Source organism: Cydia pomonella, chromosome 13, assembly GCF_033807575.1.
Source record: "Cydia pomonella isolate Wapato2018A chromosome 13, ilCydPomo1, whole genome shotgun sequence".
Taxonomy (NCBI): domain Eukaryota; kingdom Metazoa; phylum Arthropoda; class Insecta; order Lepidoptera; family Tortricidae; genus Cydia; species Cydia pomonella.
The window spans coordinates 20,675,607-20,691,401 of NC_084715.1; the positions used below are offsets into that span (position 1 = coordinate 20,675,607).

Sequence of the window (15,795 nt, forward strand, 5' to 3'; positions counted from 1 at the left end):
ATGGAAGCCACCGAATCACATAAAAAAAATTGTCATCGCCTCTCGTTTGATACTTTGTCAGATGATAGTTCAGTCAAAAAATCGTCAGCCGGTTGTATCGTGTTGGTAAGAACGTCAGCTGGTTGCATGAATATGTAAAAAACAGGAATAATGAGCGTATACTTTGCGGACATAAAGTGGTAAGGCGCGTATTTTTTACATGTTCATTTTAAGGCTGACGGTCTTTCCACCGCGATACAACCAGCATCTTAACTATCATCTGACAAAGTATCAGCCGGGAGGCGATGACTGGCGATATATGCTCCTGGCCCGCGGTCTAACAGCCCACAACAAATACGAATATAAATCCTCTTTACCGTACAACCTCAGAACAAATGTACATGGAAACAATTACAATACATGAAGATAGAGGTAAACAATAGGCGGCCTTATCGCTACAGAGCGATCAGAGGGAGAGAGAGAGAGTTATCAACCTTCGTGCATTCCGACAAGGTTCACGATTAGGCGTGCTGTTCAAAGGGTTAATAGTGTTGTTCTGTTTTGTTAACTTACCAACAATCTGCCCGATGTTGCCGTCAGTAAGCGCCATGGACGCCAGCCGTCGGAACACGGACTGAGAGAGATCCAGCTCCGTTATGGTAGCGTTCAAGACGTGGAGGTTGGTGATGTTCTGTTTCACTGTAACATGAGAAATTTTCGGTAAATGTGGAGTAAGCAATAATAATGTCATAACGTAGATATCTGTAAATATTTTGTAGGGACACTAAATCGACACCCACGGTTATTTAATTTCCCTTCTTCGTCGCGTTGCCCCGGCATTTTACAGGGCACGGCTCATGGGAGCTTGGGGTCCACTTGACAATTAATCCCAAGATTTGACGTGGGCACTAGTTTTTACGAAAGCGACTGCCATCTGACCTTCCACTTCCAACCCAGAGGAACCTAGACCTTGTTGGGATTAGTCCATTTTCCTCACGATGTTTTCCTTCACCGAAAAGCGACTGGTAAATATCATATGATATTTCGTATATAAGTTCCGAAAAATTCATTGGTACGAGCCGAGGTTCGAACCCGCGACCTCCGGATTGCAAGTCGCACGCTCTTACCACTAGGCCACCAGCGCTTCCTAACCCAGTTATTAATTACGCTGTCTAAATCGACACGCACAGTGGCCTCCTGAAGTAGTGGTGTTGAGCAGATAAAAAAACCTAGTCCATATATTTTGGAGTTTATTAAAGTTCCGAAAATTTATACGCATTAGGTATCTACTTATATAGTGTGCAAATCCAATACGGGAGATAAATTAAACCAAATATAGAATGTATCCGTGTAATCAGTAATTAAGAAGTTTTTTTTTAAGTTACACTTAATTATGACCCCGTTAATTTTTGAAAATTTACCGAGTAGGAATAACATGTTATGAGTGACATGACATACTGTCTTTTATTTAACAGCTTAAGCCGCTCCACATTCTCGGCAAAACTACACGAGACCGATTTTGCTGGAACATTTGCCGAGACCGTGCCAAATCGAGAGCGTCCCTCTACCTTGTGCAGTTGTTATTTGACTTTCATGCAAGATGGACATGTTGGAAACCTCTGTCGCTGCAGTATTATGCGCTTGCCGGCGGCGTACTGACGGGAGCGCGCAGAGAGTGTAGCTGTAGACGAATAGTTTCGCGCTAACAACAGAAAGTGTAGAGGAATAGTTTCGCGCTAACACAAAACTTCACTAGACCTCTTTGATGTTTGGCCATTTTACCGACACGAAACGGAGATAACACGAATATACGCGAGACAATACGATCATAACGAATACTCACTCTACACTCTCATATTCGGCAAGTCTCTTGTTGTTTTGTCGAGAATGTAGAGCCCGCTTTAGGGCGAGAGAATCATCTCAGAGAATTCATATTTATACCTACAACTTTCAATTATTTGAAGTCTGTGTACGAGTTTTGAATACAGACCATCCTTGTTTACTTAACAAGAATGCGAATACAAGTCCTAGTTATATTGTTTGCATAACATTACACCAATACCTACGCATAATTAGCACTAGGTACCAGTAACTAAGTGAGTGCTATTTATGTTCAATACACCTGCCGTTATTTGCGATGTAATCGTCCTTTTATTCAGTTTGATTAGCAAAACAAATAACATTGTTAATTTCCTTGTATTTCCTGCATTAAATACCTTTAAACTGCAGATGCTTCCTAGAAAAGAGGACTAACAAGTACCTATAGTCCGTTTTCCTTAAGAAGCTGTGTGTATTTTTTTGTTGTCTTCTTAAAAACTATGTACTTATCACTGTTTAAGGATGATTAAAAATATAGTTCCCTAGGTACTAAGCCAAGCATAAAACAAGCGTCATATTTTAGTTTTTCACTGGCGGGATTCAGTATTTGTCTGCCAAAACAGCGCCGGCCGACAATTCGTTTAGAACATAAGCATGGTAGGTATAATATGTATAAAGTGAATGCCCTGGAAGTTAAGAAAATATTTTCAAGTGACATAAATACAAAAATCCATTTAAAAACTACAGTTTTTCTATTCCTATTGATTCAAAATATTTAATTTTCAACTTCTTATAGGAGTCCTCTGAACCTATTGCGTATTAAGTCATTTTAATAATTACTAACCCAACCACGGAAAAACTACCAATATGTCATAACAGCCAACAACTCCGTGTCTCATACAACCTTCTTGTAACACGACAATATTCGGTCGTCAGCCTGACCCAGTTTACTCGATTTCCTCAGAGACAAATATTGGTTTTGTCTTTATCGTCTGTTTAGTAATGAACAAAGACAACACAAACATGTGGCATTCTGAGATAAACAACGGGCGTACCTACCATCGTTACATGCAGATGGGCAATAGTAGCCACTGTTATGATTATGATGTTGTATACAAGATGTATATGATTATATTATTATAATGTAGCCAATAACAATATACATAATGAATATATACATACATAGGATTCTAGCTTGAATCTAAAATAGGCCCTTGAGGCATTGTACCAAGGATGCTGGCATTTCCTCGATGTATCGCAATACTGATACGTTGTGCGAGGAAGCCACCAGCTAGGGAATGCAATCCCGATCCCGCGGGATCCCGATCTCGCGAGATCCCGTGTAATTTTTCGGGATCAATCCCGACGCATAATATGACGGGATCCCGTTTGGGATTGACGGGATTGGGCGGCAGTCGTCAGCGATGTAACACACGTATTATATCATAAAGAACCGAACTAAGCAGAGATTAATACGGCAGTATTAAACGAAGATGACTTGCCTCTTTCAATGATTGCAGAAGATTTGAATTTACGTGCTACTGCTGTACAAACTAATATGTCACTTAAAGAGAACAAACTCTGCGAGCATCTAAAAGTCCCTTTACACGTGTATCCACGAGCTTAGACAGATTAGAGTCTGTCATAAAAAAGGAAATGGATTTATTTGAGTGTGGAGGAACAAGGGGGAGATTTTTGCACTTTGCATATATTTGCTTCGACACGCTGTTGCCAACCAGTGTTGAGTCGGAGAGGGCATTCTCAGCAGCTGGCTTTTTAAGAAGTCACTTTCAAAATCACTTGTAATACTCTCTAATTCCTTGTTGTTTTGATTCTTATTACAGTTATACTTATTGTTTTGATTACCTTTGTAAATTTCCAAGGAAAACTGATGATGATTTGGTTAATAATATTAAAGAATAAAGGTTTTTGTTTTCTGTCTATTAATACGTTATTTTAATTAACGTCACCATCACAAACATGCCGTTATTATCGTTTTAATTCATTCAAATTTTACTTTTTTTTTAATCTACTCGGGATCCCGAAAATTCCGGGATCCCGCGGGATTGATATTTCTAATCCCGCGGGATCTCGAATTTGCAATCCCGAGTCGGGATTGCATTCACTACCACCAGCTCTTCTGTCACCAGTTTTGTCAACCAGACGCTTCGAGATTTCTGCAAAAAAATTGTGTGCGCTGGGATCCCGTGGACCTAGAGTTTCAACGCCAAATGGTACTAAATGGTATTACCTATCTACCTACCTACCGAGGCTCTTATAATTATTACGTTTCAAAAATTCGCCGCTTTCCGCCGCTCCTCCCGCTTTTACATTAGTCAGATGGGACGGTGTAAGTGTGTCTACGCAATTAGCATCCCACACTAATATCCGTAACTTATTCCCTTGACTTCGTCCACGTAAAAGCGAAGCGAAGCGCTGGTGGCGAGACGCACGCTCAGTAAGAGCGTGCGACTTGCAATCCAGAGGTCGCGGGTTCAAACCCCGGCTCGTACCAAAGAGTTTTTCGGAACTTATGTACTAAATATCATTTGATATTTACCAGTCGCTTTTCGGTGAAGGAAAACATCGTGAGGAAACCGGACTAATCCCCACAAGGCCTAGTTTTACCCTCTGGGTTGGAAGGTCAGATGGCAGTCGCTTTCGTAAAAACTAGTGCCTACGCCAAATCTTGGGATTAGTTGTCAAGCGGACCCTAGGCTCCCATGAGCCGTAGCAATATGCCGGGACAACGCGAGGAAGAAGAAGGACTACCGTAAGAATGTGGAAGAAAAAAACAATGACTTCCTAAAAGTAGGGTTGCCATTAGTCCCGTATATTCGTGACTGTCACCATATTTAAGTATATCAGTATCGCTGCATTATACGCAGATTTCCTATAGAAATGGTCACAATCGTCTCTGTTTATGCAACTTGTTTCCTCCCCTATGCGAGCTATGCGATTACGTATTTTCACGGTGTCACAGCGCAGCTCCTTGGTGGGATACTGAGAGCGCTCCAGGTGGAAACACTTCTGTTTCATGTGGAATATATGAGGAAGCTGTGGCTACGAAAGTAAGGACTTACTGTTTGCAGTCAGGCCTTCTTTTAGCGTGAAACTGTCCACGTCATAGCAAAACACAGAAGTAGGGTCCACGGTGTCACAGCGCAGCTTCTTGGTGAGATACTGAGAACGTTCCAAGTGGAAACACATCCCCAGTTTCATGTTGGGCTTGGAGTATATGGGAAAGTTGTGACTAAGAAAGTAAGGACTTACTGTATACAGTCAGGCCCGCTTTTAGCGCCAAACTTTCTACATCACTGCATAACAGAGAAGTAGGGTCCACGGTGTCACAGCACAACTCCTTGGTGGGAAACTGGGATCGGTCCAGGTGGAAATACTTCCCCAGTTTCATGTTGGATTTGGAGTATTAGAGGGGAGGTGTGGCTAAGAAAGTAAGGACTTACTGTATGTGAAACTGTCCACATCACAGCAGAACACAGAAGTAGGGTCCATCGTGTCACAGAGCGACTCCTGGTGGTGGAATACCACAAAAAGATGAATTAATGAGTTATCTTAGACTTACTATAAGCAGTCAGGCCCTCTTTTAACGTGAAACTGTCCACATCACAGCAGAACACAGAAGTAGGGTCCACGGTGTCGCAGCGCAGCTCCTTGGTGGGACACTGAGATCGGTCCAGGTGGAAACACTTCCCCAGTTTCATGTTTGGCTTGGGGTACGTGGGGGGTGGTGTTGATGCGGGTACAGGCTGGAAATTAAAAGATGAGATTTGTAAACGGAGTACCTATTAAAAATCGGGAATATACCGATGAACCCAGAGTTTGTTGAGTTGACTTCTAATTAGTACCTACTCTGATAACATGATTAAAATTACAATACACAATTTTATTGGAAATGATCGGCCCGTGGCGTCCAATACTTCATTTTCTATGACGGATACCGAATCGGTAATCACGTAATGCTTTCTGCAAAAAAAAAAAACTGAAGTGCGACCCGGATCCTGACCGTTTTCTCGATGACTTGTGAGTCATCCTTAAATCACACCCAAACATGCTATCTGCTTCGCTTAATGCTGGCATGACAATCCGAGTACAAAGCTTTAATGATCACAAAGTCTTCTTCTTCAACCTAGCGTTTTCCCGGCCTAGCGCCAGGGTCCGTTTCCTACTAAATCTTGTCCACTTTGCCCGGTCTTCGGCATCCTCAGGTGTGAGATTGTTCTCTCCCATATCCGCTGTCACGACGTCCAGCCAGCGCTTCTTAGGCTTACCGCGGCCGCGTGATGCCGCGGCTGCGTGGACAGTGAGGTTAAGGCACCTGGTCTGCGGCTTATATGGCTATAAATTTAATATAAAGATCTTAAAATTAATTACCCCCCCCCCCCCCACAAATTAATCTTGGATATGTGATCGGATTAGGAACACCGAACTGCGCTCCAGAACTGGTATCATAGATGTGGGTGTTAAGGCCGCTAAACTTAAGCGGGGTTGGGTGGGACACGTCTCCCGTCCCGGATCGGTGGGACAAATTAGCTACCGAATGGACACCGCAGATTAGCCGGGGCAGAGGCAGCCCAAAAAAGAGATGGCGGGATGACCTCGACGCTTTTTGCAGCGACTGGCGGGAACATGCACCAGACCGTGATGAGCGGCGGAAGAAAGGGGGGTTGCTCAGCAGTGGGACACAAAATAGGCTATTAAAAAAATGTGTTAAGCGATCGCGGGCAGTGGTGTAGTGCGTAAACAAGATGCCAATCGTTCGTAGTTATCTCTCTGTATCACTCTTCCATATTAGTGCGACAGAGTGACAGAGACAGTTGTGCGTTTCGTTCGCTACGGAGCATTAACGATTGGAATATTTTGTACGAACCCTGTACACTGGAGCGAATTAAAAGGGCTGTCTCTACCACATGGCCCATATTTTGTCAACTTTTGCAAAGCAATACCTATAACATGGAGATAATAGAACTGACCTCTGGACTTCTGTACTTCTGTGCCGCTTGCTCCAGCTCGTCCACTCGCATCTCGATGGTCGGCATGTGTCCCAGCAGGTACACCACGAAGCACCATAGCGCCGCCTATTGACAAAAAGATATTTAAATAAATCATATTGTCCACAGTGAGCTCAATAACGCTTGTGTTATGGGCACTAACTAGATAGATCGTTCTTCATGGGGGTCATAACGTTTAATAAATTTCAAAGGGCCAGAATTGCAACAAAAATGCATTTTTATTATTTCGCGGGCCATATAAAAAGTCTTTTCATCACACTTACTCGAAAAAGATCTTATTTCTGCTGGTGTACAAAGACCTATATTGTTCCCGCGGTTGTTATGGAGTGTGAAAAAAGCTATAACTCCCTACGGAGTTATAGCAAGTTTGATGAAAAACATTGTGTGTAACTCCGGGGGTAAGAATATTGCAAACTTGGGTATTTAATTCCCCCCAGCCTGCGGCTGTCGGTAATTATCACCCTCGTGTCCAATATTTCACTTAGGTACCCCCCTCGTTGCACAATGTACTATTCTTTAGTGTTTTAAATCGACACGAGTTGCGAATAACCTTTTCGCACTCGCACGTGTATTGTACAAGGTTTTACAGTACATATGGCACTTTAAATTTCCGACATAGGTACGCACTGTAAAAATAATTAAATACTTAGAAAACATCGAAACTCAGGAGCTGTCACAGGATCTATGATAAATACAGAAATAATTACCCGTACTAGGATTTGAACCCGGGACCTTCACGTTCCTTCGCGTTGCAGGCTGTCCTCCGATAGCCAGTTTGAATTTCGCGTTTTTGTTTAATGACGAAGGGCGTTTGTGGAGTAAATTTATATCGGAAGATAAACACTGGACAACGCTATAGATTGGACGTTTCTATTTTGCGTCTTTTTGCATCCAATTTGCTATACATTGCGGCATATGATCGATCCATTGAATTCGTTGCTCCTATACTCCTAACTAAATCGCATGCCATTTGTTGCATCGCCTCGCCTGTAGAATTATATTATTGCATTATATTACAAGCATTATTATTCTCTTTATTTATCTTGTCATAGCAAGCATTATTATTATTACAAGCAGGTCATCTGAAATTAGACAATTTCGCGACATTTGTCCTAGTTTTATCATCCATTTTTACCGGTTAAACATATTTAATTCTATTTTTTAAAGTTTCCGCACATAACGGCACCTATCCAGTTCCAAATTTATGGATTATTAATGTTTCTAAGTCTTAAAATTTACCACACAGGAAAGGTAAATAAAACTCGACTCCTTAATGACGAAACATGATTTATAAACGTCTCACTTCCGTAATAAATTCTTCACACGTATCCATTTGACAGTCTGGCTTAGTGGGAGACCCTGCCTATGAACCCGACGGTCCTGGGTTCGAATCCCGGTAAGGGCAATTATTTGTGTCATGGTGACAGATATTTATTCCTGAGTCACGGGTGTTTCCTAGGTATATAAGTATGTATTTATCTGTATAAGTATGTATATAGTCGCCTAGTACCTAGACCCTACTCATAGTGTTGTGTCCCTGCCGATGAATAAGATTGCCAGAGCTCAACGAGGGTGCGGAGTGTTAGGGACGGCCGCGGGCATGTAACTCCTCTGGAGTTGCAGGCGTACATAGGCTACGGAGACTGCTTACCATCAGGCGGGCCGTATGCTTGTTTGCCACCGACGTAGTATGGAAAAAAAAAAGGTCGATTTGTGTAAGATGTCCTCTAATATTTTTTTGATTCCCAGTTGGCAATGGCATCCAGACATATCGGCGATAGCACCACGATATAACACCAGTAAAAATAACCACAGTGTAAACACTCAGGTGAAGGTTTGTAATAAATATCGTATCTAAAAATACGTGGGATTAGATTTAAGGTCGAGTCGGCGCAGTCATAAAGGAAAATATTTATGTTATATGTATTTATTCAGACAACTAGGAATAGTAATATAAAAGCTTGTTAGGAATTTAATTATAGGCCTAAGTTAAAATGTTGTATTACAAGTAGGCACAGACATCAAGTATGTACGTATACAATATAGTAAACACACTTATAATGGGATTGGCTTCAGTAATGGGATGGTGTATAGATAAATCCTGTGAAATAAGTAATTAGTATCTTTAGTTTTTAAACGCTAGCAACATTTTACCACAAATAAAAGCAATAGCTACTTCAGTTTAATTTTTCATTGATATTTATTAGTTTGAAAATTAATGGAGCTATACATCCCATGACTGGAACAAAAAAGCATAGTTTTAATTTGTTAATAATATTGAAACCAATTACAGCATCTTATCTTTCATTAAATACATAGGAAATATAAAGGACGACTTGGACATTCACCATTCACCTTTTAACGCATAAGTACAGCGGTAGAAATTTTACAGGTATCGGTGAAATATCAAAACTACTCCAAATTTTCTCTTAAATGTCCCATAATTGGTGCCGTTAAGAAGAAGAAGAAGAAGAAATGACATTTATTCCATAAAGCACACATACACAGGACAAGACCTTTAGGCGGGCCAGGACAGATTCGTATTGAGACAGTTTCGTTTTTGAGCCCGAATCTGAGTAAGCCCGACTCTGTAGAGGCCAGATTCGCCATAGGTATCTTTCTGAACAAAACAATATCGACATATGACTTATGATATAGAAGTCACTTTCTTTTTAAAACAATTTCTGAGTAGGTCAGATTCGTATATGGTCCCGTGACATGACAGTAATACGTCTGATTGGTAATAAGTTGGGATCGGATTTATGCAGTTTCTTATCTCATCCGATTAGCAACGATTCGATTAAAATATTAAGCAGATTCTTTTAATGATGAATTCTGGAAATAACGCTTTCTTATTAGGACAGATTTTATGTATATTTAATTTCGAAAAGGCCAGGTACAATCAGCAGATATCTGAGATACTGGCCACTTTAAGATTAAATATGATAAAGTAATTAATAGATAGTTCTTAATGACAATGTCACAATGGTTATGTGATTTTCTGACCTACTCAGAATCCGGCATTATGAGAATCTGAAGAGCTAGGAATTTGAGATCTTAATAACCTGACATCTTAGGAACTTGGATAACTAATAAAATGCTCTATACATTATCGAACTTACTCAGAATCAGAATTAAATAGAAACTGGCAACATTAGAGTCATACTTACTCAGATTTTGGCCTAAAACTCAACTGGTTTAATACGAACCCGTCTTGCCCCGCCTAAAGGGGACAAGAAGATGAAAGAAATAAGATAGAAAGAACAACAAAACAAAAACAAAAAAAAAACAACAGATATAAAATTAAATTATGTACACATTAAAATCCGAAAATTACACACTCCAGCAATGTGTGCAGTAGGGAAAAGGCCCTGTCTCAGCATATTGTTGCTATTCGCAAACGAGGCAAATTGCAACGCTGTTATTCTGCCAAGGCCTTGGGGAGTGACATATAAATATTAATAAATAGGTTTATATAGTAATATAAAAAGGTATTAAAAAAAAAGAACTAATAATATAGTAAAATTATAGTATAGTATACATACCTAAGTTTTGCATAGAACAGTCTTTGTGTCTAAATGATAAAGGCGTGTATTTTTTGCTATGCTGCCAGCATGTCTGCTGCTGCTGATCTCTCATGAAGGACGTGAGTTACTTAACTTTTTTGTTTTGAAGTGCTTTTTTGTTTTGAAATTGAAGCAATTAGGTAAAATGTATTGCCTTATCTACCTACAAGTTATGTCACATTTCCCACTGCTTATCAGATGACAAAGCCGTCATCGTCCCTGGTCTAAAGTTAACCGGGTCCGCCTTGGTCCGTCAGAGGAAGTGGCTATTGGATAATCGGTGCACGACTGGACGGCTCAATTGTCTTGTCGAGCGCCGTGGCTTGTTCAGACGCTATTCTGGTTCTTTTTAGAAAATTTTGTTGAACTTGCTGCAATCCCTACTAACAAATGGTTCCAAGATTATGCGACTTTCCTGTGGACATCTTAAGAGGGAAGAATAGCTTTTTAAATATAACGAAGTAACGGTAATTTTTCTATGAAATTCCATTTCGGGAGAAAACAGTTTCTACTAACTAAATCTTAACAAATCACTTTGATTTTGATGTCGATCGCTTCAGCTAATATTATATTCTAGGTTTATAGGTTTCACGTAATACCACTGCCACTGCGCCACTAGCATCTCATGCATCTTTCACTTCTACCCCTGGAGCATATAGCTCTAACGACTCCTCTCTGGATGGCCAATCAAGCCAGAACCTACTATTATACTGTGCCAGAACTGAGAGCCCTGCGGGTCCCCTTGGCGTCCACTCCGACCGACGAAGATCCTAACCGATTCTCGGGAGCACTCGGGTCCGTGGGGTCGTTACTCTTTATCATTATTATTGTAGTATTTTGCAAATATTGAGTTTTCCCTTTTTTACATTATGTAGATTGTAATTATGTATACATTATTAATGTCATTACGTACGCCAGTTATCTCTGCAGATGACTCCACATTTAGATCCGAACTGTACGCTTACACGATTAAAAAAGTTAACTCGATAAAACTGAATTATAAATACCACATCTAACACTGGAACATCACACCAATAAAACTACGACTGCTAATTCTATTTATATTAGTCGGCATGTTATTGCTCAGTAAACGTTTACTGCTAAATGTAGGTTGCAGCGAAACATATGTCGCCACATGTGGTGATGTGATGACCCGACTTGATCTCATGCAAATGCAATTATGTTATTAATCATTTTACACAGTACATACGGCGCTACTTTACCGCACTAGTGCGATAACTAGCACTATACGTGCGTATGTCGAAAATTTAAAGGCCCATATGGCCTGTAAAATGTTGTACAATACGTGCGAATAGGTAATTCGCAACTCGTATCGATTTAAAACACTCCCTTCGGTCATCTTTTAATTTATCGCACCTTATTTCGAAATTCTTCGCATTTGTAACGTTAATATCATAATGTACTATAAACATTCAAGAACTTCAAACAATTTGTGATTAGAGTCGAACCGAACAAGGGCGTCACCAGGGGGGCACAGGGGGCAGCTGCCCCCCAAAAGGGGATACAATTTATAACTAAATGTATAGTATCCATATTTTCGTTTGTATATAAAACTAGTGAATTTGCGCTGTATTTTCTCTATATTTAAGATTTGTTTTCCTAATAGCCGGTTTAACCGTGAAGAGGTAGCAGGCACGCAGACAGACAGGCAAAGTTACTATTGCATTTATTAGTAGGGATTTTATATGCTTACAGAGAAATAGGCAGCATTTACGATAATTGAATTACCAAGCAGAAACATGCTCGATAAATAAATTTCCTAATCCAAGTTACAAATTGATCAAATTTTGAGAAAAATTCTCAATATAGTGTGACGAATATGCACTAAGTAATAACTTAGATGACATAGTGCTTAGTTTGAATCTGACTCAAATAATTTATGTTTAAATGTACATTAGTACATCACAATAGAACGTCGACACCGCAGCCAGATAAAAGGCTAAAAATAGACAACAAATAAAATAATATACCTAAATATAATGTCATGTTTGTATGTCACCGCGTGATATCCCGCTCTATCTAATCGTTTGCTGAAATATTTGGCGTGGTAAGCCTGGAGCTTATGAGGTCGTACGTCACTGATAAAAATAAACATTCCAAGTTAACTTATCGTTTAATAATGTAGGATACTGCTAAAGTTTTGCGACAAATTGAAGTCAAAAGCATGAATCATTCTTGTGGCGCATCACTTCTTATACGGGCTGTTTATTTAATCGCTGCAATTATTTACGGGGTGAATATGTCTTGTTTATCTCTCTGGCTGCCCTGAAAACCAGTTCCATGGCTAAGGATCTTAGTCATCGACATATACAAAATATACAAAGGTTGACTGGTAGAGAATGCCTCATGGCATTAAGTCCGCCTTTTGTACTATAAGGTTTTCTTTTGTGCAATAAAGATTAAATAAATAAATATACTGAGCGGCATCCATTTTGGTGTAAGATTTTTCTAGATTAAGATGTATTATAGGTTAAGTTTCATGTACACCAAATAAACTATTTCTATTCTATTCTAATATGTAGGTATATAGGTCATACTGAACAACTTTTACTATGGGACCAACGCCGAAATCGCGAAAAAAAATTGACTTTCTTACAATTTGCCTGTGTGACCTTGACATTTTGTATGGGAGAATACTTTTTTTCGCTATTTCGGGATTGGTCCCATTACCCATAGTAAAAGTTGCGCAATATGACCTATATATTCAGCCCGTAAATTATTGCAGGTGGCTAAATAAACAGCCTGTATTGGGACCGTGCGAAGTGCATGGTGGGGGTAAGTAAAGCGATCCCAGCGCATAAGGTGGTAAAAATTTGAACTAACTGCGGATAGCATCTTTAACATTTCGTACAATTATATGGCTCGAAATGAAACTTTGATTTACGATTACTCCTGAAATATTCATTTAAATTGAATGGTGTAAGGGACCATTGTAATCTGTATGAAATGCTTAATATAACTAACTTATTTATTTTGATAATTGTTAATAATGTATCCATGTAAATAGCTTTGCAAATGCCACATATTACGTGATCTTTTTCTAGAAGTTAAGAATGGATATAGTAAGTTATCCTTAAAAGTTAGACATTTAACATCGCGGACTTTTTTGTAGACCTATAAATGAGAAACAACCCCACCATACATTGTGTTGTTATAGCTCAAACGGATTAGGCAGCGTTTTCGATTAAAGCTCCTAGCCAGCGTGATTTTTCCGACAACATCGTTATATTTCAAACAATTTACACAAAACCTTAACAAGTTATATACTTAAGCCTTCCTCAAGAATCACTCTATTGATAGATGAAAGTCGTATGAAAATCCGTTCAGTAGTTTTTAGTTTTGGAGTAGTTTTATAAGATGTAGTGAATTGACGTTTTCCCCTAGAATTGCGGACACTAGGTTGCGTGACAGTCGTGCACGCTCCCAATACCTTCGTGTTAAAACATTGAAGCTTCAACAGTGTTGTATTAACATTGGGTATGGTAAAGTTTTTCAAAAACTCCACTAAACATTGGTATACGAGTAGGTACTTGACGTAGAAGCTAATGTTCAACTATAGCCTACCAGTTCAAATAAAAAGAACATGCTGGACGTAGCGAGGGATGACAGATTGTCTTCAAATAATTCCGTAAATTGTGAGAAGGTGGAAAATAAAAGTTAGAAAAGGGGCTCCGTAGCAGTAGCTGATGATAGGTACAACCGAGATGGCTAAGGTCTCAGAAATGTACAACTACTTGAATGTTAATGGGAACGAAACATAGAAGTTTTTGGACGAACTGAGAAATATTCGCAAGTAATAGAATCGCTCTAACACGCACAGCTAGCGATATAATATGTTTTACTGTTGATGACGATTTAATGTGACAGTTTTATGTCTAGGTATCTGTCAAAAATATTACACTAATGTGATATAGTGTAACGAATTGGACTAGTCTATTTTTTGTCCCATAATTTACTATATAATATGTCTAGTGCCAAGTGTTGGGGAACTAAAAGCGTGCGGCCTATGAAAATAGTTATTGGTTTCACTGTAGTATTTTTCAAGGTGTCTCCATTAAATTTATAACCTAAAAAAGTTCCATAGAAATAGCTAATTACCTAAACTGTATGTAATTGCATGATTTCTATAGTAATCTAATTTTTTTATTTTTTTTATTTAATGCATGTTAATTATAAGATGTAATGTTTTGAAAAGTCATCTTCTCGGGTCAGAGATGTAGGGTTAGAGCCGGTGTAGCTTTATTTGACGTTCATAAGCGCATTGTAATATGCCTACTTGAATAATAAACTATCTTTATCTTCTCTTTATCTTAAAAATCTCGCAAAATTGTATTGAAATGTCACCTCTGTCAGGGTACCCATCGAGTTTGAATAATAACATATAGGGGTTAAAGTCGTAGTTTAAATTTAGTCCTTGTGTTTATTCCATATTGATACCAGAGCAAGCAAAAGATTGCAAAATGTTTTACAGGTTTGTGTACAGCGAATTGTTTGAAAAGTGGAATCTTGAGCGTTGCGAGGGATTTCATGGAACGACGGTTAAACAAGACTTAAATCGGCCGGGATATAAACCGTGATTACGTTTTATATTGTTCACCGTGGATCATTCAAAACTGTTATTGAGGGTTAAACAAACCTTGCTACCGAGTGAAACTCAATATTTTTCACCACAACAACCAGGGCCGGATTTAGGGGAGGGCAACCGGGGCTACTGCCCCGGGCCTCCACAAAAGAGGGACCCCCCACAATAGAGAATTCGGTAAATTTACCATTTTATTTGGAAAAAATTTGGGGCCAGGGGGCCTCCACTCCTTTATTGCCCGAGGCCTCCAGACCTCTAAATCTAACTGTAAAACATTACGACCGGTCTGGCTTAGTGGGGCGCCTACGAAGCCGATGGTCCCGGGTTCGAATTCCGCTAAGAGCATTTATTTATTTAAACTTTATTGCACACATAAAGAAAAATGTACAAATGGCGAACTATATGTGTGATGAACACCGATATTTTTTCCTGACTCATGGGTGTTTATGTACTTAAGTATGTAATAGTAATCATTATTTTACTTGTTTTACTTTTATTGTAGTTTTAAGCAATTCTTTTTAGTGTGATATGGGTGTACTAATGTACGTGAAGCCTGAAAATAAAACTTTATTTATTTATTTTATTATTATTATATCTATATACGTATATATACGTATATATATTAAATACTATAGAGCGCATGTGAAGTATTTAATTGATAAAACTTATAAGCAACACATAATTAATCTCCAAAATAGTATTGTGAATTGTCCAGCAAAGTTTTGGGATTACGTCAAGGACAAGAAAAGGGAACGACAGCATGGTGATGATTCTTTTCGGTTTGACGGGGAGATGGTGA

At 39.2% G+C, this 15,795-nt stretch overlaps 2 protein-coding genes across 2 annotated transcripts in view; both read right to left on the reverse strand.

The window, feature by feature from the left end:
* The window catches only part of LOC133524590 (protein real-time), a 289,768-nt gene that overhangs the window by 113,964 nt on the left and 160,009 nt on the right, over positions 1-15,795 (reverse strand). The gene's annotated exons all lie outside the window — the stretch shown is intronic.
* LOC133524597 (protein halfway) overlaps positions 1-15,795 on the reverse strand; it is a 54,724-nt gene that overhangs the window by 10,758 nt on the left and 28,171 nt on the right. Inside the window, exons 2-4 of the mRNA XM_061860705.1 lie at positions 6,789-6,893; positions 5,381-5,564; positions 553-678 (exon numbers count right to left, since the gene is read on the reverse strand). Coding sequence (XP_061716689.1) covers positions 553-678; positions 5,381-5,564; positions 6,789-6,893 — 415 coding nt within the window. The remainder of the gene's footprint in view (positions 1-552; positions 679-5,380; positions 5,565-6,788; positions 6,894-15,795) is intronic.